Genomic DNA, 23,319 nt, shown 5'->3' on the forward strand with positions numbered 1-23,319 from the left:
ATGACAACTTGCAGCATTGTTAAGCACCTGTATCAACAATTGTCCTGAGACTTAATGAAAAACCTTAATAAGCCACAGATGACTGGCCATTATGTAGTAATAACATGATGTGGCTAGGGCTCATTGGCAGAAATTTGTATGGGTAAGAGCAGAAAACTTCACACCATCATAACACTTATGTAGAAAATGTCAGCCATCACCTAAACACACCTGTTATTTATGAATAATGAAGCTGACTGAATTATTTTTACTATCCTTGTATTTCAGTGCACAAAAATGTCAACCAAGTACAATAAATTGTCACAGGCATGGAATACTAATGGGTACTGCATGACCGTTTGCAGCAAGCACGACCAAAAACTCAAACCATCAGCAAAATGCCAATATATTTTTGATTCCATCAGGTCACTGGCCTGTTTCTGATCTACCAAGCTATCATTACCAAGAAACATACAGAGGAATCCCACCTTGCACAACATATCAAGATAAACATCAAAGGATATTGCTATTTTTGGCAATACCTAGCTGTTTTATGCTAGCTTTGTGGAAATATTGGAGGGCATAATTAGAAGATGAAAAACGTGCAACTGAGCATCTGGAGCTTGGTGCGGACTGTCCAAGTCAGCTTCAAAGACGTTGCTCTAGCCACGCTAGGGATCCACTTGGGAAACTTATAAGTCCCAGAACATAACCTGATCTGCTGAGACATGATCTTCAAATAAACCGCACAGCGCAATGATTCACCCGTTTATCTAAACACCAATAAGCCAGATGAGCCTAGAGCCCAAGGCAAATAATCCAAAGTAGAGACGAGCACCAGGGCCTTAGACACTCTCGTTGGTAACATAATCTCATCTCGCACTCACCGGGTGCGCTCCCTCCCGAAAACAGTCGCGACGGGCGCAATGATGCCAAACACGCGATGCCTACACGGCAAACATATAGAGCTGGGCAAGACATCCTGGGAGAAGGCGACAGCTGATACTTCCTTCTCAGCATGGCAAATAACGACTTCGTGAAGCGTGTGAACATACCCGCAGGCGTTTTTTGTGTCACTTGATGAATAACTATCACGCATCAAAATATGATTATTTATTACTTCAAAAATATTCTTGACACATTTTGCGGCCATTTACAGTCATCATTCACGATTTAGGTTGCACAGAACGTGAACTATTTTTATTTGTGCGCCCCCTCCGCACTGTTCTCAGACAACTGGTGGCGGCGATCGGTGGTTTTCAGTTGGGGAAATAGAGGCTGTTTAGGCAAATTGGTGTCGAAAATGCAAAGTGCTGATCACGCGGAGAAACGCTGCAGACGTGAGGAAGATATAACCCCCGGTAAGTTATCAGTAGAGTTAACTAATGCTGATGTTGAGCTTGTGTTGCATGGGCGTTTTTCTAACACGACATGGCTTACCTTTCAGATCTGCTGTACCTTGTGGCCAAATTCTTGGATTCAAGTGACTGCAAGCGATCAGCAAAGGTACGTGACTTCGACGACAAATGTCTCAATGCTGTTCTTAATCGGTGCAGTCTCTAAACTTGTCCCTTTGTTTCAGGTTCTCTTCGAGGAAATCCGACATCTGAAGGTGAGCACAGCACGTCGTGTTCTGCTGTTCAAATCTCGTGCTTGTGCCTGTCACGTGGGTTTGTTTACCGTCACGTCCTGCCCGTGACTTATGCGTACGACAGTAACGTGCTTATGGTCTGTTTCAGTTGGTACCGGATCGCTATGATTGGCTAGGTAACAGACATGAACGAACTTTGGAAGAATGGGTAAGTACTGCATTTGAGTTACATTAATTGATGCTTTGTGCTTTTGTGAAAACGCACATATTGGGTCGTGAGGTCACGATTGCCGTCACGCGTGACCTGCGGTAGCCCTGTCCATGGTATTTATCATGTAAGACTCCGTGGATGATTATGAAGTGATTGGCTGGCGTCCTTGCTTGTTTGCAATACTTATATCTTCGGGCGCCCCACTCCGTCCACCTGGCTCCGTCGGTGGCCGAGAGCTCGCCGCCGCGCATCGTCGCGTCGGCTCTGGCCCAGTGCGGTGGCGGATTCACGGTAAAGTGATGTGTGCCATGGCTTTGACCGCGTCAGCCGGCCGGAATGCGACCAAAGCCGAAGTCTGTGGCCTTAAGATCTAGTTTCCCTGTGGGCTGCATCAGTTTTCAGCTGTATGGTTGTGGGTCGACTCCGGGGTTTTGCTTCAGCCAATGGGAGCGCAGGTTGCCGTGACGATGGGTGGGGCGTGCGCGGCGCCTGATTACCAAACACCCTAGTGCTGGACAGGTATACCTCTGTCAACAAATTGGTAACATTGCATATTCGGTAGTTTGTGTGTGGTAGGGGATTTGTGACGCACTTGCATATTTGGCTAAAAAGTGTAGTTATCGGTATTTGTATAGAAATGATATAGTTTTGGGGTCTAGCCATACTGTAGTGACGTTAAATGCAATACATTGAAAAGCAAATGAATGTGAATCACAATTAGGCCACGCCACATTGTGCGTGTGTGCATGTGTGCGCGCGTGCGTGTGTGCGCGCGTGCGTGTGTGTGTGTGTGTGTGTGTGTGTGTGTGTGTGTGTGTGTGTGTGTGTGTGTGTGTGTGTGTGTGTGTGTTGATCGGCTTCTCAGCAAAATCACAGCCATTTTTAAATTGTTTGATTATTGTGGCGAATTTCTTACCAGTAGGTTTTTTAACGTAGCGATATATTACCTAAATGCTGCTCATCGACGTCTGTTATATCCATTCATGAGCCATGGGCCTTGTTAGTTCGTACATTGACAATGATAATCTTGCATATTAAAGGGAAGCCAAATACATACGTGCTCATACCCTGACTCTTGCGGATGTTGTTGAATCCGCCCGCCATGTTGGGACCGGGTTTTTGGGCGTGATGACCGACTGTCGCAAGGTGTAAATGTCGGAGTTTTAGTACATAAATCATTGAACCCATCCACGCTCCTCATGTGCGGTTTTTGTCGAGTAAAACGATCAGCGGAAAGCTGCAATAGCACCGTTTCGCCTCGGAGAAATTCGTCGACGCAACCGCAAACTGCTGGAAGCATTTCAGATCGTCAAATACCCTCCTCTGGAGACTCATGCGAGGTCGCCGGATCATCGTCCTCAGCTCGGTGCATCTGGCCTCTGTTTTGATTCTTGTTTTTCGGAGCTGCCCACGTCCGTGCGTTTCTACTTTGCGGCGTGGGCAGACTCGGACTTGACAAGATGGGGATAATAAACTACGGAAGCAAGATGGATAAGCGCACTAAGCTGAGCGGAATTGTCAGTCTGGGAGCATTTAATGCGAGTTTTGTCCCTATTTGTGCAGAAAATTCGTACTCTGCCGGTGTTTGCGCAATGAACGGGTGACCGGATTGCGCGACGTTTACTTATGCTGTAGACGTAAAGAGGTGAGCATGCGTATGCCTGGTCTTAGCAATCACGCTCTATACCGCGGTAAGCGACGACACTTGCTAGAAAATTCTGGGGGCATGGTGGACACACAGGCAAAAATTGGACCGCTCCAAAAACCAAAGGTTTGTGGGGCAGGTGATGGAGCCGATAGTAAGAGGAAGCCCTTTTCCTTTTCCTCCCATTCCCCCCCCCCCCCCCCCCTCCGCCTTCATGGAACGACGGCGGGCGGAGCACGCGCATTTTGAGACCTGGCGTCTAGGAGCCGTCCGTAGTGCCCTTGGTGTCGCGACTGCCAGGCGAGCGCGCTTCCCGTCGCCGGTGTGTGTGACGTCACTGGGGCCAGCTCTGACGGCACGCGGTCTCCAGGACCGCCTGCACCCGCACATCGGCGGCCACACGTTGCTGCGGCTATGTGGCAACCTGCTGCCGCTGCTGGACCGGGTGGCGCCCAGCAGCGTGGCGGGCGTGCACTCGCTGCTGGGCGCCGGATCCAACTCCGCCCTGCGCACCGAGCCAGGTCAGTCGATAGCTCGTGCGGATCCGAGTGCGCGCAGCGGCGGCCGCTGGGCCGTGCGACAGCGTCAAACAGTCGGACTTCCTTGGTCCAGTGTGCCCGCGGTCCCACACCGGTGTGCGGCCTGTCCTGAGCTGTTGTCCCTGACTCCGCACGCTCCCTTGCCGGACAGGGGGTCATCTGCGCCACCTGACGGTGGACCGGGTGGTGGCCCGTATCGGCGGCCGCACTCTGCTCGACCCGCTAAGCCTGCGCCACCCGCCCACGCTGCGTGAGTACGGCACCACCACCGGCACCGGCGGTCACCGCATGCTGGCGCCGCACCGTTTGGTGTCGGTCTAGTTCTGGTGCGTCGCTCAGACCTGGAATGGACGTTAGCCTGTGTAGCTTGTGATTTGAGGGGGACCATAAAAAGTCCAAGATTGCAGCGTCCAGTGCCCATGTCATCCAAAATCGTATCGTCCAACGTTAGAAATATCAAAGATGCGTCCAATTCCGGGCCAGTTGGCGGAGTTCATAGCAACCAAGTCGCAACATCCAAAGTCGTGGCATCCAGTGTTCATAACATCCAACGATCACAACGTCCTGTTGATTGGTTTTGATTCCTGGCGCTAGATGCTACTGCATTGCCATATGTTTCCAATGCGCCCCGCTAGATGGCGCACCAATGCCACATTTCCTTACTTTGCAGACAGATGCCTCAGTCAATCTGGCATTCAAGCCATGATAACGTGATAGGTGTAGTGGAACATGGTCAGCATGTATCACCTAGAGTGCCTGGCGGCTGGTGGTCCTACATTTTGTCCTATTATAGCATGAGGTTCCGTAGCATGAGGGAGCGCCACTGGCATCAATGTATTTTACAACGCAGCGTCACGCCTAGGACGCACCATGAAAAGAAATCGTCTACATAAACCTCATCGTTCTCGTTTCGACGGCGGAACCACGGGTTTCATACAGTTACTGACACTAATTACTGCTCTGGCTTTAATCACTCCACTCAGCGAATCGATGGCTGCATATAGTTTTATATGCACATGGTCCTTGATTGAATAATGAAAGGTGCATTTATGCTAGCTCGCCCTTAGCATATGATATGAGTATGTATTGATTCGCTCCCAGTGATGATGAATCCTCCGAGAAAGTTTGAACCCGTATGTGATTTATGTATCGGTTATGTCCATGCTAGGGGCGAGGAGGCAATGGTGAATGCTGCGGTTTGCCAGATGCTGCGAAGACTGTTGTCATGGAGACGACACAAACTCGCAAAGCTTTTACGAATTGATCGGGACAAGCGTAAGGCATAGAAATGATGGACCACGCGATGACGGTCGCCAGGCACGCTCAGGCGGATCAGTGTAGCACATGTCCGTCATCCGGTCCTCTGCGCACTTCATTTTGTATCGCATTTCATTACCGAAACAGACGCAAAACACGGCAATAATTACGTTACCCCATAGATGCGCCGACCCAACCTCTCGGAGACGTTTTGGGCTATTCCACTAAGCAGTGACCCGTGAGAAATGCTCCATCACCACGGACCCACCCGTGGACTTCTCACAAATCAATGCTTTTCCATCAGTCATCAGTTCCATCAAAGACATGATGTTTTCTATCTTCAGATCCAATTGTTATTCCTTTTTAAGTCACACCAGCCCCCACAGCCTGCCGCTGACTGTCGCCGTCTGAGCCTGTCTTCTGCCGCTGACTGCTGACTGCTGACTGCTGACCCTGACCGCTGTGTCCGGCAGCGGTGAGCACGCTGGGCCGGGAGATGCAGGGCTCCTGTTGGCGGCGGCACCTAGTCACCGAGCGGCTCTTCTGCCGCATGCAGCTGCTGAAGCGCACACTGGGCCACCTGTCGGCCGTGTACTGCTGCCTCTTCGACCGCACTGGCTTCAACATCGTCACGGTAAGACGCGTCCCCGGGCCGGGCCTGCACACGCGCGGGCCTGCAGTGCTGTCTGTCAGGGATGCGACGCCTGGTAGATTGCCCCGTTGGAATCGGCTGATGTGGAGCGCCGTCTGCCAAGCTCAGCTTACTTCTGTTCTGTGCCGTGTACTCGGGACCTGGGGAGGTGATGACCCGTGTCCCCTGTGCGTCAGGGCGCTGATGACCGTGTGGTGAAGGTGTGGTCGGCACTGGACGGCCGGTGATGACCCGTGTCCCCTGTGCGTCAGGGACGCATGAATGACCGTCTGGTTGAAGGTGTGGTCGGCGCTGGACGGCCGGTGATGACCCGTGTCCCCTGTGCGTAGGGCGTGTGACTTGGTGGACGTGTGGTGAGGTGTGACCGTGTCCCTGTGCGTCAGGGCGCTGAGACGTGCGTGAAGGGTGGTCGGCGTGGACGCGGTGAGACCCGTGTGCCCTGTGCGTCAGGGCGCCGATTGACTGTGGTGGTGACAGGTTGTGGTCGGCACTGGACGGCCGGTGATGACCCGTGTCCCCTGTGCGTCAGGGCGCTGATGACCGTCTGGTGAAGGTTTGGTCTGCGCTGGACGCCGGTGATGAACCGTGTCCCCCTGTGGCGTCAGGGCGCTGATGACGTGGGTGATGTGTGTGTCGTCGGCGCTGGACGCCGTGATGACCCGTGTCCCATGTGCGTCAGGCGCTGATGACTTCTGGTGATGTGTGGTCGGCGCTGGACGGCCCGGTGATGACCCGTGTTCCCCTGTGCGTCAGGGCGCTGATGACCGTGTGGTGAAGGTGTGGCTCGGCACTGGACGGCCGGTGATGACCGGGTCCCCTGTGCGTCAGGGCGCTGATGACCGCCTGGGTGTGAATTGAAGGTGTGGTCGGCGCTGGACGGGCCGGTGATGGCCCCGTTGTCCCCTGTGCGTCAGGGCGCTGATTACCGCTGTGGTGCAAGGTGTTGTGGTCGGCCGCTGGAACGGCCCGGTGATGACCCGTTGTCCCCTGTGCGTTCAGGGCGCCTGATATGACCGTGTGGTGAAGGTGTTGGTCGGCACTGGACGGCCGGTGATGACCCGTGTCCCCTGTGCTGTCAGGGCGCATGATGACCGTCGTGGTGAAGGTGTGGGTCAGGCCAGTGGACGGGCCGGTGATGAGACCCGTTGTTTCCCCTGTGAGTCAGGGTGGCGCTGATGACCGTGCTGGTGACGGTGTGGTCCCGGCGCTGGACGGCCGGTGATGACCCGTGTCCCCAGTGCCGTCAGGGCGCTGATGACCGTGGATGTGATTGAAGGGTGGTCGGCGCTGGACGGCCGGTGATGACCCAGTGTCCCCTTGTGCCGTTCAGGGCGCGTGATGACCGTGTGGATGCAGTGTGGTCGGCACTGGACGGCCGGTGATGACCCGTGTCCCCTGTGCGTCAGGGCGCTGATGACCGTGTGGTGAAGGTGTGGTCGGCACTGGACGGCCGGTGATGACCCGTGTCCCCTGTGCGTCAGGGCGCTGATGACCGTCTGGTGAAGGTGTGGTCGGCGCTGGACGGCCGGTGATGACCCGTGTCCCCTGTGCGTCAGGGCGCTGATGACCGTGTGGTGAAGGTGTGGTCGGCGCTGGACGGCCGGTGATGACCCGTGTCCCCTGTGCGTCAGGGCGCTGATGACCGTGTGGTGAAGGTGTGGTCGGCACTGGACGGCCGGTGATGACCCGTGTCCCCTGTGCGTCAGGGCGCTGATGACCGTCTGGTGAAGGTGTGGTCGGCGCTGGACGGCCGGTGATGACCCGTGTTCCCTGTGCGTCAGGGCGCTGATGACCGTCTGGTGAAGGTGTGGTCGGCACTAGACGGCCGGTGATGACCCGTGTTCCCTGTGCGTCAGGGCGCTGATGACCGTGTGGTGAAGGTGTGGTCGGCGCTGGACGGCCGGTGATGACCCGTGTTCCCTGTGCGTCAGGGCGCTGATGACCGTGTGGTGAAGGTGTGGTCGGCGCTGGACGGCCGGTGATGACCCGTGTTCCCTGTGCGTCAGGGCGCTGATGACCGTGTGGTGAAGGTGTGGTCGGCGCTGGACGGCCGGTGATGACCCGTGTTCCCTGTGCGTCAGGGCGCTGATGACCGTGTGGTGAAGGTGTGGTCGGCACTGGACGGCCGGTGATGACCCGTGTTCCCTGTGCGTCAGGGCGCTGATGACCGTCTGGTGAAGGTGTGGTTGGCACTAGACGGTCGGTGATGACCCGTGTTCCCTGTGCGTCAGGGCGCTGATGACCGTCTGGTGAAGGTGTGGTCGGCGCTAGACGGCCGGCTTCTGGCGACGCTGCGCGGCGCCGCCGCCGAGATCTCCGACCTGGCTATCAGCCCCGACAACACGCTGCTGGCGGCCGGCAGCTGTGACAAGGTCATCAGAGTCTGGGACCTGCTCACCACCGCACCGGTGAGGTACCGCCCAGTCACGTGACCGTCATTGGCCAAAGGGGACGGGCCAGCCCACCCGACATTACCGGGGTCCAGCAGGGCACTGGGGAGCGAGACTCGCCGCTGGCGGAACACAAGCAGCGGGGAGAAACAGTGGCAGCATTCGCTAGCTACCGCAATGTGGCATGATAGACGTGAAGTGCGGGCATGGAGATAACGCGAGTGCCGAGCTGTTTGAGGCGGTCCGCACGGCGGCGCGTCCTGCACGGTTGCGGTTCGCGTCGGCAGGTGGCAGTGCTGTCGGGACACGGCGGCATGATCACGGCGCTGGACTTCTGTCCGGGTCCGCTGGCGCACCAGCGCTTCCTGGCGTCCACCTCCAACGACGGGTGCGTGGCGTTCTGGAGCTACCGCGGCCGAGCCGGCGCCGACGGCGTCCAGTTCGCCAGCCGACCGGTCAAGGTCAACGAGCGCGTGCGGCCGGGCCAGGCGCAGCTGATCTGCGCCGCCTTCAGCGTCGGCGGCACGTTCCTGGCCATCGGTGGCGCCGACCATCACGTCAGGTAAGGGCCGAGGGAGGAGGGCTGGCCGACACGTGAGGGGCGAGGGAGGAGGGATGGCCGATACGTGAGGGGTGAGGGGAACGGCTGGCCGACAGGTGAGGGGCGAGGGAGGAGGGCTGGCCGACACGTGAGGGGCGAGAGGAACGCCTGGCCGACAGCTGAGGGGCGAGGGAGGAGAGCTGGCCGATACGTGAGGGGCGAGGGAGGAGGGCTTGCCGATACGTGAGGGGCGAGGGAGGAGGGCTTGCCGACACGTGAGGGGCGAGGGAGGAGGGCTGGCCGATACGTGAGGGGCGAGGGAGGAGGGCTTGCCGACACGTAAGGGACGAGGGAGGAGGGCTGGCCGACACCTGAGGGGCGAGGGGAGGAGACAGCTGTCCCACGCCGGCTGGCTCCTTTCTGCCCGTACTGCGGTCTCGTGTTGTCGGGAGGCATGTCAATTTACGCGCCTGCATGTGATTCCGAATGTGTAAAGTAGGTACCCACTGTGACCCTGAGTTCCATACACCTGTGATGTCGCTCCCCCTCGATATCAGCAGGCGACCACGACATCTGTTTACCGGAATGAATGCACCGGGCACGACACGACTCCGCCTCTGGTGCACCCCGGCACGCTTGACCGGCGCGGTGCACTGTATCAGGTGCACCCCGACCGTGTGAGCGTGACCCGGTGACCGTGACCCCGTGGCCGGCCGCGCCGCAGGGTGTACTGCACAACGGGCGTGGACGGACCGGAGCGAATCCTGGAGCAGGAGGCGCACACCGACCGGGTGGACAGCATCCAGTGGTGCCACTCGGGCTGCCGCTTCATCTCCGGCTCCAAGGACGGCACGGCCATCGTGTGGTCGTTCGAGCGCCAGGAGTGGGCGCAGCGCAAGCTCACCATGGACCGACGGCCCGAGTGAGTGCGAGCCGGTCGCGTTTCCCTGGCGCGCGCCGCTCCGGGCCGGCAGGTCAGGCGGCCTCGGGGGGGGGGGGGGGGCTGCGGCCAGGCGGTCGCCTTCCAGGGGTGTTTGGCTAGTTGGCAGGCACCGCATGCGGCACCCCGTAATTGATCAGCCGATCCTCTGTGGTGATGGTGTTCGATTGGCGCCGTTTGTCCCTCGGTCCTCACTGATGGCGTGGTTTGCAATTCGGGTGCCGCAGGTCTGCTCTCCTATTGAGGTCTTGACCTGGCCTCGCCAGTCTGGTTTGTGACGACCGGAGGCGCCACTCTTGTGCCCCTGACCTAACGTGACCTGACCTGACCTGACCTGGCCTGGCCTGGCCTGACCTGACCTGACCTGACCTGATCGGGCAGGTTCCGGGAGCCGCACGATGACGGCCGTCAGCGTCCTCTGCGCGTCACCATGGTGCGCTGGACCACCGACGACTCCCGCGTCATCACCACCGTCAGCGACACCAGCTTCAGAGGTCAGGCGCCCGCCGGACACGCGGGCCGGGGTCACGCCAGCGGGGGGGGGGGGGGGGGGCCTGACAGCCGGGCGTGTGTGTGGGCGTGTGTATGTGCGTGTTTCGTAGCCGGTGTTCGCTGCGCCGTGTGGTCACACCGGCGTACACACTTCGCCGTGGTCGCCGCGCCGCGCCGTGAGCTGGCCTGGCCGGAGCAGCCGGCACCGTGTGGCGGCGCTGACCGGCGTAACCTGCCCCTGTCCGTGCCGCCAGTGTGGGAGGCCGATACGGGCCGCCTGCTGCACGTGCTGGCCGGCCACACGGACGAAGTGTACGTAGTGGAGAGCCACCCGACTGAGCCGCGCCTGGTGCTCAGCGCCGGCCACGACGGCAAGCTGCTTGTCTGGGACGTGCTCGAGGGAACCGTGCTCGCCTCGTTCTTCAACGCCGTGAGTGGTGGCCGGCGGCCGGCGCCGGCCCTCCGGCCCCTCGGAGAGCCGGCAGCGGGACTGATGGACGGCCGGGAGAACTGGGCAGACGCTGCGCAGCCGCCGGGGGGCCGACGATGTCCCGTGCTGGGGCGGGTGCTGTCTCCGCGTGTGTGGTGCGGTGTGACCGCGCGCGCCACCGGTGGCGTGTCAGTAACGCTGTCGCGGCCGCGGCGCTCGCCTGGGTGGACCTGTGCGGTCCGGTGACCGGGCGCCGCCTGACCGGCGGCCGCGTTTCAGATTGAGGGCGAGGGCCACGGCGGCCTGTTCGACGCGCGCTGGTCGCCCTGCGGCCTCTTCATCGCCGCCACCGACTCGCACGGCCACCTCTCACACTTCGGCGTCAGCGGCAGCGACAAATTCAGAAAGGTCAGGCAACGGGCGACGTGCTGCGGGGTAGGCGCTGCGTGATGGTACACTCACTGGGCCGTAGAGCCCTCCCGAGCCGCTCCCTTTCAGGGGCCATTTCCCGGGGAAGTCTTCCGTACGGGCCGCCGACCTGGAATGTTGCCTCCCAGCATGCCGTGGGCGTCGCGTGATGGTCCTTACTCGGCGCGCCGCCCGTGCACCGTTTCTGATAGATGTGTCGGTACTGTGTGCACGCGTCGCGGGGGCAGCCCTCGCACTGCCCGCTGTCCCCTTACGTTGCCGGCCCTCCGTGTCACGGGCACCGCGTCACAGGCGGCTGTTCCTGGCCGCCGGCTGACGCCCTGACCGTGTCCCCCGAGCGGCTCTCGCTAACGCCCTGACCGTGTCCCCCGAGCGGCTCTCGCTAACGCTCTGACCGTGTCCCCCTAGCGGCTCTCGCTGACGCCTTGACCGTGTCCCCCGAGCGGCTCTCGCTAACGCTCTGACCGTGTCCCCCAAGCGGCTCTCGCTAACGCTCTGACCGTGTCCCCCGAGCGGCTCTCGCTAACGCTCTGACCGTGTCCCCCTAGCGGCTCTCGCTGACGCCCTGACCGTGTCCCCCGAGCGGCTCTCGCCAACGCCCTGACCGTGTCCCCCGAGCGGCTCTCGCTGACGCCCTGACCATGTCCCCCGAGCGGCTCTCGCTGACGCCCTGACCGTGTCCCTCGTACGACTCTCGCTGACGCCCTGACCGTGTCCCCCGAGCGGCTCTCGCCAACGCCCTGACCGTGTCCCCCGAGCGGCTCTCGCTAACGCTCTTACCGTGTCCCCCTAGCGGCTCTCGCTGACGCCCTGACCGTGTCCCCCGAGCGGCTCTCGCCAACGCCCTGACCGTGTCCCCCGAGCGGCTCTCGCCAACGCCCTGACCGTGTCCCCCGAGCGGCTCTCGCTAACGCTCTTACCGTGTCCCCAGAGCGGCTCTCGCTAACGCCGGCTGACGCCCTGACCACGTCCCCCGAGCGGCTCTCGCTGACACCCTGACCGTGTCCCCCGAGCGGCTCTCGCTAACGCCCTGACCGTGTCCCTCGAGCGGCTCTCGCTAACGCCCTGGCCGTGTCCCTCGAGCGGCTCTCGCTAACGCCCCGACCACGTCCCTTGAGCGGCTCTGGCAGTCGCTGGCTGACGCCTCGCCTCCGTCGCGCTGCAGGTGCCGTACGAGCAGTTCTTCCACACGGATTACCGGCCGCTGATGCGGGACGCGCGGCACCAGGTGCTGGACGAGCAGACACAGATGGCGCCGCACCTGCTGCCGCCTCCGCTGCTGGTGGACCGCGACGGCAACCCGCAGCCGGCCGCCTGCCAGCGACTCGTGCCCGGCCGCGAGGGCCAGACCGAGGAGCAGCTGCTGCCCGTCCTGCAGCCCGTCAACGGTGAGGCAGCGCCTTGCCGCGTGTGCAGACACTGACGGAGAGCTTACTGTCTGCTGGCGCACCCGTCAATGTTGACGACGGCTGCCCTCCAGGTGGCCATGAGGAGAGGGCTAATCGCCCAGTGGCGGCTGGCCTGCTCAGCATGTTGCCTGCGTAGTCTGTGATATGTCCCAGCCGAGCTGGTGCCATTCCGCATGAGTCTGCAGAGACGTGGCTTTCAGTCTTGCAAACCCTGGTCTCAAGACATGGCAGCAATGTGAATTGGGTGTGTGTATACGGGAGGCCGTCTCGGCAGCCTGTGTTCCGGCCTGGGCTGATGCCCTCCTCTCCATCGCCAGTGGAGGAGGATGACGAGGTGGATGTGGAGGAGCTGGGTCCTGACGCCCGGCAACGCCGCCCCACTATTGACGACATGATCGAGCGGCTGGAGGTGGAGCAGGCGCTCCGTGAGACGGGTGAGAGGATGGCCGCTGGCCCGGGCGCCGACGACGCAGCCGCCCCTGGTGCACGAGGCTGGTGAATGGTCTGGTTGCGGTGTTGCGCGTCCTCCCATCTGGGCGGCCACTTGCCTCGCACTGCATTTCATTCTATATTTGGCTAATTCCCGCAATGCTCGGAGTCGGGAATGGTTGTACCATCTCATTTTCCTAACGCTAATAAACCGGTCAGGGACCTGGGGTTCTTCGTCTGCGTGTCAAAGCGGGGATAATATACCTCCCGATGCTTGACGGCGGTGTCAGAAGCTCTGATCAGGTGTGATGTGCTAGTCGGGTGCTGCTCGAGGCGCCGGTATGATCTCCTGCATCCCCACCTGTCTTAGCTTGTTCATGTGGTCATAAAAACGCCTCCTCCCATCACTGCCGAGACTTCGTGCCGGTCGTGCTGGTTCGAGCCTCACGCCGCCCACGTCGGCAGCGGAGGCTGAGGTGGCCGGCGCCGCCGGGGACGGGCCGGCGGCGGACGCGGCGCCCGAGCGGCCGGCGTCGGCGCCGCGGCTCTCTCAGGACTGGCGGCACCGGCGGGTCGTGCCCAGGCTCACCGAGCGTCAGCAGCAGCGGCAGCTGGAGCAGAGGTGAGGTGCCGCGTCACGGAGGCCGGCCCGCGGCTCCAGCCCGGTCGGCGGCCCCGGCTGGCTGTGTGGCTGTGCACGTGTGGAAGGATTGCCTTGTTTGCGGCTGGCGCTTGGGTTCTGTGAGATATGTGGCTAATGTGGCTGTGGAGGACGTGCTGTGCACAAGCGTATGCATTACCATATTTTCTGCAGCTACGGACCACGAAACTTGGCTGGTCATTGCCTGGATTGGGACCTTAATTTACATGTTGGTTTTCGCTGGGGCTTGCATTGTTTTCTGTTCTGATTTCCGTCTGTTTTCGGTGCTGATTTGTGGGTTGGTTCGGCCCGTCAGCGCCGATGCCCGGTCGCCGTGCGTAGGGCGGCGGCTTGAGCCTGCCTCGCCTGTGCCGTGACCCCTGTCCGGGTCCGACAGACGCCTGCAGGCCGAGCAGGAGACGCAGCACTACGAGGCCGAGCTGCAGAAGCCGCGGCGGCCGCCGTCGCCGGTGGCCGGCCAGCGGCTGACGACGCGCGAGCGGCGCCGACAGCGGCTGCTGCGCCGGCGCCGGCCGCCGCCGGCCGAGCCGGAGCCGGCCGGCGGCGCTGAGCCGCGCGTCACACGGGCCGCCCGCACCGCGCGCGCACCCTTCAGCGAGGACTTCGAGGTGGGCGGCGAGGCCTGGCCGGAGTGTCCGGCGCTCGCTGGGACGGGGCGGGAGGCTGGCGGGGTTAGAGCCTGAGTGTTGGTTGGGGCGGCGTGTGTTGCTGAGGAGTGACATCATGCGCCAGGCTGAACCTACTAGTCAAACGTGTGGCCGCCAGTGCGCCAGGGAAGCGTGGTTGGCACAGCCCGCCCGTCGGCGAGCTCACGCCGGCCGGGAGCGGTGCCGCCGTGTCCGGCCGTGCTCTGGGCTGAGTTGTTGTCCGGCCGCCAGAACCCGGACAACCTGTCGCTGGGGGAGGACACGCCGCACTCGTCGTCCGGCTCGTCCGACTCGGAGCCGGAGCCGGAGCCGCCGCGGCGCACCGACGACAGCGAGTCGAGCGAGTACTCCGACTGGGTGGCCGAGTCGGGGATCGCGCTCAACCCGCCGCAGCGGCAGCCGAAGCGGGTCAGTCCCGCGGCCGCGGCCGGCCCCCGCCGCCGGTTGGTTGTCAGCGGTTCGTTGTGCCTTCCGTGGTTGTTATGACATGGTCTTTCCAGATACATTATCACGAGACTTCTGTGCCTGTGCGCAAAAGCAGCGGTATGCGGCACCTTTTGGTAAGCCTGCCCCAGTCTCCAAATGCCGTGCCTTTCCCCTGATGGCATCCCAGCCCCGATGTGACGTCACCAGTCCCCTTCTGACGTCACCTGTTTGCCGGGCAGCTGACGGCGCGCCAGCGAGCGCTGCGGCGGCGGATCCGCAGCGGCGCCTCGGAGCCGGATCCGGAGCCGGCGGCAGCGGCGGCGGAGGCGGAGGCGGAGCCCCGGCCCGGCCCATCGGGCACACAGTCCAGGCCGGCACGGCGGGCTCCCCCGCCCGGCGCCGAGCGGCCGCTGCCCGCCGCCAGACCCGCCAGAAAGCGGGTGCGTGACATCGGGCGGGGCGCAGGGCGAGGCGCGCGCCGTCGTGGGGAGGGGCGGATTGGGCGGTCCGTGGAAGCGACGCCGTGGAGGGTGGTCGTGTCCGCAGCTGGTTTGAGTAGCGCCGAGTCTCGTAACCGCCGTCGTTCGCGTAGCTTAAGGCGCGTGGCTACGCGCTGGCTGCCTGTGTGTGCCGTATAGGCTGTATCGCGGCTTCACCACGGAGAGCGGGGTCAGCTCGGCGGCCACCGACTGCTGCGTCCGTACCGCGCTCCGTCCAGCCGCTGCCCTGCAGCTCGCCGATGTGGTCGCACGTGTCGCCCTGCTGACCGAAGCGCCCCACACCAGGCGAGAGCGTCCTCTGGCGGTGGTGGCGGCAGCGGCGCTGGAGAGTCGGTGGCCGGGCCGGCTGCCCCCCGGTCTGAGTCCGTCGAGCCGTACGCGCCCTCCACCTGGCTGTCCGAGGTGCTGCCCAGGAAGACGCCCTACTTCCCGCAGATGGGTGACGAGGTGAGGCTGCGGAGGGACGCCGGCCCTCGCCCGGGCCGCGTCTTCGGCTGGGGCGCGGGCGGCGCTCCCGGCTGGACAGGCTCACATCGGACGCCTGCCCACGCTCTGCGCATGTGGTCGGGAAGACCAGGGCTCGCCCTTCTCAGCGATGTGAAGCCGTGGCAATCAGACCTGCGCTCACTGGCGCAGCAGCTTACATCCGTGGAGTACTGATATGTTCGGCGCGAGACCGAGCCGGGCGGGTCCAATAGTTTGCTTTACTCGTACACGTGGTGCACTGGGTCGACCTCAGACAGCTGCTGGGACAAGATCAGATACGCAGGGGTACTGCGTATTGCGCTGCACTCGTCTGGTCGTGGGGGACTTTGTGTTATGCCCTAAGAGCTCCCATGAGTCATCTTTACATATGAGCTCTGTCTCACACAAGTGTCACCAGATAACATTCGCTGTAGGTCCCCCGGCGTCCAGCCGCCTCGGTCAATGACCTCCAGCACAGTGTACATGCGCCACCGGCCGGCGGGCCCTGAGGCGCCAGCCTCGGACCTCTAGGTTTACCCGTGTGTACGCCCGGTTACTGAGCCGGACTTGCCCGTGTATGTACCCCGTTACTGAGAGCGGCACAGCAGTACGCGTGGAACTAAACACAGTGTCATGGGAACGGTAATGGGGAGGGCCAAATGGTGTTTGCGGTTTTTCGACAATGACGTATTGGGGAGCGTATTGACTTAGTAGAGAAATTATGTTGTCTGGAGCGGTCGTTTTCACTTAAAAGTAAAATGATAGTTTTGAGTGAGCTCGTTTTACCATATCTGGTGCCTGCTTCCATATCTTAAAATGAGGAGCGGTCCCTTTTAAGCTGTATTAAGAACATGAGCATATAATTACCTGTCCTGGACCGTCACATACCGTTTCCGTTTTGCGGGACGGGTGATTGTCAGATGGGGCGGACGCCGATCCATACCCACACCGTGCCGAGGTTCGTCGGCTGTAGCGTGCCGCTGTCCACCTGTGGCCGCCGGAGCGCTGACAGCACCTGTGCTCGCAGCTGATTTACTTCCGCCAAGGCCATCAGCTGTACGTGGAGGCCGTGCGGCGGCGCAAGATTTACGAGATCAGCGCCAAGAGCCTGCCGTGGGCCAAGCAGCCGCTGAGGGTGAGCACTTGCTGACTACCGGCCGTCAGCCGGTAACGACGCGTGGCTCCGACGTTGTGTCATATTGGCGCATCTGCTGAGATCGTGTGAGATCGAGGTCGGGTGACTGGCGGAGTTGGCCTGTTTTGGTGGTCGACTGGCCACGGCTTTGGTCGGTGTGCCGCGGTGTGCTGGTGGTGGGTGGCAGCGCCGCGCGGCAGCACAGCTGGGCGGCCGTCGCCGGCCTGCCCTGACGCCCCCGACCCCGTGCGCCAGGACCGGGAGCTGGTCAAGATCATCGGCGTCAAGTACGAGCTGCGGCCGCCCTGCCTCTGCTGCCTGAAGCTGGGCAAGCTGGACGCCGAGACGGGCGCCGTCACCGGCGGCAGCTTCACCATCAAGTACCATGATATGCCGGACGTGGTGGACTTCCTGGTGCTGCGGCCGGCGTACGAGGCGGCCATCAGCCGCACCTGGAAGCCGGGTGAGCGGCGCCGCGGCCGCACTCCGGTGAAGGGGGCCGGCTGGCCTGATTGGGGACGGGCACCGGTGCCGGCGCCGTGGCGGAGGTGGCCGGCTGGTCTAGCCCGAGCACCGGTGCCGGCGCCGCGCCAACGCTGGCGGTGTTCCTCCTGTGACAAACGTATTGGACGTCGGAGGAAGCAGCCAGCCGCACAAGAGCGGGGAGGATTGGCTCTGTCTGTATGATCCCTGTGTGCTGAAGGTGTTTGGCGCTCCACTATTGGAAAACATTGAGTATGAACGTCCCTGGTGGTCGGCCTCGCTTCAAATCGGGAGAATCCGACGCGAGATGAAGCGGCATCTGCGTGCCGTGCTATCGTGTGCGGCCCCCGTGTCATGACGTGTGAGCCAGCATCGACCTCCCGTCTGACGGGACGGCGGCGTGCCCGGCAGGCGACCGGTTCCGCTCGACGATCGACGACGCGTGGTGGACGGGCCGCGTGCTGGAGCGGCGTCCGCTGGACCCAGACGCGCCCGAGTCGCCGTTCCTGTGCTACCGCGTGGCCTGGGACACGGGCGAGTCGGAGCCGCTCAGCCCCTGGGACATGGAGCCGCCCGACCCGAGCCGTGAGTCGCACCGCCCCGCTCCGGCTCCGGCGCCGACGCCGACGCGCGCGGAGAGCCGGCGGAACGCGGACACGCCCGAACGTGCGTGCAGAGGCCCAGAAGAGGACGTGCCCGTGGCGGTGCGCGACTGGTCCTGTCCGTTACACCGGTCTGCCTCGTGCGGTCCGTCGATCGGCGCTGTGTACCGAGCGGTGTGTCTGTCCACAGACCCGTCTGACGACGAGAGCAGCCAGGGCAGCGTGCCGCTGACGGAGGAGGAGCTGCGCGGCGCCCAGCCCAGCTGGCGGCAGCGGCCCGAGGACTGGGCCGACGACGAGCCGCAGGCGCAGATAGACCGCATCCGACACTGTCTGGAGAGTGTCATGCAGCTGGCCATCGCCGAGCCGTTCCTGGCGCCGGTCGATCTCAACCAGTACCCGACGTACGCGCTCATCGTCGAGTACCCCATCGACCTGTCGACGGTCAAGGTGAGCGCCGCTCCGACAGCCGCCGCATGCGGCCGGCGCGCAAGGCTGGGCTGCTGTCGGACGCGTGCGGCGTTTGAGTTGTTGATGTTGCCTCGAGCGTATCGTGTTGAGGCGATCGGGGAATTAGGAAACATGCTGTAGCGGTACTTGGTGTAAAAGCTGCTGTCGTACTGACTTGTGAATTATGTGCGCATTGGTCTTAGGTGACGTCAACATCACTGACGATTCTGGTATATTCAAAAATGAATTGCGCATTCGCGTGCGTCGTTGCACGTGTGTATAATATTGGTCGTCACCGCGCTGGTCCTCTCGTCCCGTCCCCGGGCCCCGTCCGCGCGTCAGAGCCGGCCCTCTGACGGCCGCCGCGTCGCCAGGCCCGGCTGGAGAACGGCTTCTACCGGCGCATCACGGCCGTGCAGTTCGACGTGCGCTACCTGGCCTCCAACACGGAGAAGTTCAACCAGCCGCACTCGACGATCGTGCGCTCGGCGCGCGTCATCACGGACGTGTGCCTGGAGATGATCGGCGACCGCAGCTGCTGGGACCCGGGCCCGCTCTACCGGCGACACTCGCGCGCCGACGCCGGCAGCCGGCAGCGCGGCGGGCGCGCGCCGCTGCCGGCCGCGGCGGCGGCCACCGGCCGGCCGCGCGGCTTGCAGAGGTCGCCACGTGTCACCAGACAGGTGGGGAGGGGGGGGGGCCGGAGAGGTGACCGGCATAGGGCAGCACCGCGGCGGCCACATCGGTGATGTAGGGATGCGGGACGTTCGACGATAGATAATCGAAGGCTGCAGCTGTAAAGCGAATCGATGCTAGAGGGTTGCGGTGGGACATTTAATCTGTAACGGAGCGATGTGGCAAGACGGTAAGCCCGTAGTGGAGGAATACCACATGATGACGTCGTAAAGGAGGGTTAGCACACTATGTCAATGCATGGAACAGAAACCGATGGAAATCAAAGGATAGCAAAACAACACTGGGGGGGGGGGGGGGGGGGGTGCTGAGTGCTCTCGGAGCGGTGCCGTCTTCGCTGGCTCCGCCCGTACCTGGCGCGCCCGTGCGGTGTGAACACGGCGGAGCTGTGCGTGATGCACCGCCGCCCTGTCGGCAGATCGCGAAGCGTCGCTTCGCCGACAAGACGTGGGTGGAACTGTGCATGGAGCTGCTGGCCAACCTGTTCCGGCACGAGGATTCGGTGCACTTCCGTGGCCCGGTGGATCTGGACGCATACCCGGACTACCTGCAGGTGGGGGCCGTCCCACCGCTGGAGCCACGCTCGCGACGTCGGACGCCGGGTGCTGCAGTGCGCGGCTCAATCTACTGTCGCCTGTCAGCAGGCTCTCTGTTTGTATTTGTGGCCGCCAGTGGTGCTGAAGTGATGGTTGCGAAGCCAGAGAAGGGAGTACCGTTGCCCGCAGGCGAGGGCGTCTGTCGGGTTTCGGCAACAGCGGCTCTCGTGACAGGTTGTGTCGCGCACGTGTCTGCGGCGCTGTCCGGGCGTGGTCGGCGCGGCCTGACGGTGAGGTGTTCCTCTCGCAGCTGGTGGACCACCCGATGGATCTGAGCTCCGTGCAGGAGGAGCTCGAGTCGGGCTCGTACGTCTCGCCGCAGGAGTTCTCCGAGGACGTGCGGCTCATCTTCAACAACTCTAAGACGTACAACACCAACAAGCGCTCGACGGTGGGTGCTGCCACCGCCGCCCGGCTCCGGTCGGCGCTGGTCTGGCCTGCGGCTGACGCTCCGGTGGAACGGGTGGATGGTGGGTGGAAGGCCTGTGGCTCCCCGCCCGGCTCCGGTCGGCGCTGGCCTGGCCTGCGACTGACGCTCCGGCGGCGCGGGTGGATGGTGGGTGGAAGGCCTGCGGCTCCACACATGGCGCGCTCTGTTGATGCTTATCACGGTGCCTGGTGTCCCTGGCCCTGTCCTGTTTTGCTCGACGCTGACCGCCTGTGTGCTGTCACCCGCGACGCCGGCGCACCTCCCCGCTGACGGCGCCACCCCCGCTCCGCCAGATATTCACCATGACGCTGCGGCTGTCGTGTTACTTCGAGGAGCAGATGCGGCCCATCCTGACGTACTTCGGCAGCGGCCAGCGGCCGACGCGGTCGCGTGCCCGCCACGCTAGCGACTCGGACCCGCAGCCGGCCCCCAGCCGACCTGGTGAGTGGCCGCCACGCCAGCGACTCGGACCCGCAGCCGGCCCCCAGCCGACCCGGTGAGTGGCCGCCACGCCAGCGACTCGGACCCGCAGCCGGCCCCCAGCCGACCCGGTGAGTGGCCGCCACGCCAGCGACTCGGACCCGCAGCCGGCCCCCAGCCGACCCGGTGAGTGGCCGCCACGCTAGAGACTCGGACCCGCAGTCGGCCCCCAGCCAAACATGATGCGGCGGTGCGGAGGTCGTTTCCCCACAATGCGAAACGCTTCAGAGGGTGACGGCTGGTATAAAACAATGTTTTGTTCAGGATAGCCTGTTGTTACGCAACCGTGATGTGATGGTTGTTGAGTTGTTAGCCTGTTGTTACGCAATGGTTCCGTGTGGGCATAAAACCAGCTGAACGGCCCCAGTAGCCCGTTGTAATCCAGGTGACTCAACTTGTGATTAACTGGCTCGTTTGTGGGTTGTTTATGGGGCTTAGTGCACGTCTTGTCAATTTGTCACATAAGCTGAGTATCAAACTGCGGGATTGCACGCTGCGGGCCTATGTTTTCGGGCGAGACTTGCGATTGCAGCGCCCTGAATGAGAAACCGGTTTGTTGCGATCGAGATCGGGCCGTGCCTACTTTGATGTCTGCCATTGTCTTGTCGACCAGTTCGCACATCTGTTGAGTCCAGCGCTTTCCTGCAAACCCACTCAACAGCGCGAACAGCCGTTTGCACCGAACCCGCATTATCTTCGGAGAGGGGCCACGTCCCGCTGCATGTGCGGCGCCAGCGCCGCGGGATGACCGGCAGCGTCTGCCGGCAGGTTCGTCTCGCGTCCGGGCGCTGCAGGAGGGCGGCCGGCGGCAGAACGGCCTGGCGCACGACTCGGATGAGTCGGAGGAGGAGCGGCCCGCCCGGCAGTGCCGCACGGCCCGCGGTCGGCCGTTTCAGCCGCCGCCGCCGCCCCCTCCGCCGCCGCCGCCCGGCTCCGGCCGGCTGCGCGGCCGCGCGCCCGTTTCGTACGCCGAGGACAGCGATTCGTCGGCGACGCCGCTGCTGGCGCGCCGGGCGCGGGGCGCCGCGGCGCCGGGCGCCGGCCGGACGCGGGTACCGCCGCTGCCGCAGCTGCCGCCGCCGCCGCCGCCCCGGCCGCCGGCCGCCTCGCATCGGCGGCGGCTGCCCGCCGTGCAGGAACCCGAGGACAACGAGGAGGAGGAGGAGGATGAGGACGCATCCAGCAGCAGCTCAAGCTCCAGCTCCGACCCGAACGACGAGGATGCCGAGGAGGATGAGGAGGAGGCTGAGGAGGAGGAGGAGAGTGACGGCGGGGCGACGGCCACGCCGACACCCGCGGCGCCGCGGCTCCGTTCACGGCCCGGCCGCTCCAACTACGCCGTGGACGAGGATGAGGAGGAGCCGACGCCGCGCCGCCGGCACAAGCCCTCCCGCTACGCTCAGGACAGTGACTGGGACGCTGAGGCCGAGCCGCAGCCGGAGCTGCCGCCGCCGCCGCCGCGGCGGACGGGACGGGCGCGGCCGGTGACGACGCGCAGCTGGCGATCCGTGCCCGACGACGAGGACGAGGATGAGGACGATGAGGAGTTTCTGCCGTCGAGTAGTCTCTCCAGGTCGAGCAGAAGTCGGTCGAAGAGGAGATTGGACGCGGCGAGCAGCGACGGGGAGGCGGCGGAAGCGACCAGGAGCTCGCTGAAGAGGGCGAAACGGAAAAGACGACCGGCCGAGAGCGACGACTCGGAGGAAGAGGCGAGGTCGCCCCCAAAGAAAGCGGAGCGGAGAAGACGGCCGGCCGACAGCGACGACTCGGAGGAAGACGCGAGGTCGCCCCCAAAGAAAGCGGAGCGGAGAAGACGGCCGGCCGACAGCGACGACTCGGAGGAAGAGGCGAGGTCGCCCCCAAAGAAAGCGGAGCGGAGAGGACGGCCGGCCGAAAGTGATGACTCCGGGGAGGCGAGACCTGCGCCGAAGAAAAGCAAGCGGAGGCGGCGGCCGGCAGAATGTGATGACTCGGATGAGGTGAGATCTCCGCCGAAGAGAGCCAAACAGAGGCGGCGACCGGCGGAAAGTGACGATTCGGACGTGGTACGGTCTTCACCAAAACCTGACCACCGGAGGCTGCCGTCGGCGGCGGCGGCGGCGGACGGCGAGCCGGAGGCGGCGCCGAGTCGCGCGCTACGCCGGCCCGCTCGCCGCCCGGGTCGTGTACTCGTCTCAGGGGACGAGGAGGAGGAGGAGGAGGCGCCCAACGGAGCCGGCCCGACGCGTGCTAACGGTGCGGGCGGCCGTCGGTCGAGCCGGACAGCGGCAGCGCGCGCGCACGTGTTGATGGCGCTCTCGGACGAGGACGACTCGGACGAGGACCGCAGCGCCCGGCTGGCGCGTCGCTTGGCGCACGCCGACGTCGGCTGGGACGGGCCGCCGCCGGAGCCGCGCCGGCGTGCCTTCGTGCCGCGCGCCGGCGCCGAGGAGGCACCACGCATCGGCATTAGCGTCAGCAGCCGTGGCCGCGTGCGCAAGCTCAACTTGCACGCATTCCTGGCCGACTGACGCGCAGCCGGCCCGCGCCGCCGCCGGCCGCCCCGGCGCCGCGCGCGCTTCGCTCAAGCCGACACGTGACGACGCCTCGGCGTGGGTTAGGCGGGGCGGCCAGACTGCCAGGCACGGTGTCGTCCGCGGGGGTGATGTACTTGATTGATCAAACGGGTGGGCGTGCGTTACGATGCTTCCTCTCGCCGATGTGTTCAATAAACTGTGCGGTGGACGAGCTGGTTGCGTTGTGAAATGACGCCGTATTTTTTGCAGTGAATGTGTTGGTTTACGGACACTTCACCACTCCAGACATGCAGCACCCACC

At 63.2% G+C, this 23,319-nt stretch overlaps 1 protein-coding gene across 1 annotated transcript in view; it reads left to right on the forward strand.

Moving 5' to 3' along the window:
* The first annotated feature begins 1,221 nt into the window (after positions 1-1,221).
* Positions 1,222-23,319, forward strand: part of BRWD3 (bromodomain and WD repeat-containing protein) — a 22,642-nt gene continuing 544 nt past the window's right edge. The window contains exons 1-32 of the mRNA XM_037223310.1: positions 1,222-1,340; positions 1,427-1,485; positions 1,562-1,591; positions 1,719-1,778; positions 3,797-3,947; positions 4,117-4,215; positions 5,696-5,856; positions 8,106-8,282; positions 8,552-8,826; positions 9,530-9,727; positions 10,127-10,239; positions 10,492-10,667; positions 10,947-11,075; positions 12,262-12,484; positions 12,823-12,939; positions 13,400-13,449; positions 13,489-13,556; positions 13,972-14,044; positions 14,147-14,203; positions 14,474-14,650; positions 14,908-14,916; positions 15,454-15,615; positions 16,661-16,768; positions 17,024-17,231; positions 17,663-17,836; positions 18,044-18,303; positions 18,678-18,986; positions 19,415-19,549; positions 19,843-19,983; positions 20,316-20,463; positions 21,271-21,359; positions 21,612-22,703. Of these exons, the coding sequence (XP_037079205.1) occupies positions 1,283-1,340; positions 1,427-1,485; positions 1,562-1,591; positions 1,719-1,778; positions 3,797-3,947; positions 4,117-4,215; positions 5,696-5,856; positions 8,106-8,282; positions 8,552-8,826; positions 9,530-9,727; positions 10,127-10,239; positions 10,492-10,667; positions 10,947-11,075; positions 12,262-12,484; positions 12,823-12,939; positions 13,400-13,449; positions 13,489-13,556; positions 13,972-14,044; positions 14,147-14,203; positions 14,474-14,650; positions 14,908-14,916; positions 15,454-15,615; positions 16,661-16,768; positions 17,024-17,231; positions 17,663-17,836; positions 18,044-18,303; positions 18,678-18,986; positions 19,415-19,549; positions 19,843-19,983; positions 20,316-20,463; positions 21,271-21,359; positions 21,612-22,703 (5,286 nt within the window). The 5' untranslated portion in view covers positions 1,222-1,282. The remainder of the gene's footprint in view (positions 1,341-1,426; positions 1,486-1,561; positions 1,592-1,718; positions 1,779-3,796; positions 3,948-4,116; positions 4,216-5,695; positions 5,857-8,105; positions 8,283-8,551; positions 8,827-9,529; positions 9,728-10,126; positions 10,240-10,491; positions 10,668-10,946; positions 11,076-12,261; positions 12,485-12,822; positions 12,940-13,399; positions 13,450-13,488; positions 13,557-13,971; positions 14,045-14,146; positions 14,204-14,473; positions 14,651-14,907; positions 14,917-15,453; positions 15,616-16,660; positions 16,769-17,023; positions 17,232-17,662; positions 17,837-18,043; positions 18,304-18,677; positions 18,987-19,414; positions 19,550-19,842; positions 19,984-20,315; positions 20,464-21,270; positions 21,360-21,611; positions 22,704-23,319) is intronic.

Source organism: Pollicipes pollicipes, unplaced genomic scaffold, assembly GCF_011947565.3.
Source record: "Pollicipes pollicipes isolate AB1234 unplaced genomic scaffold, Ppol_2.1 Scaffold_4881;HRSCAF=5763_pilon_pilon_pilon, whole genome shotgun sequence".
In the NCBI taxonomy this organism is placed as follows: domain Eukaryota; kingdom Metazoa; phylum Arthropoda; class Thecostraca; order Pollicipedomorpha; family Pollicipedidae; genus Pollicipes; species Pollicipes pollicipes.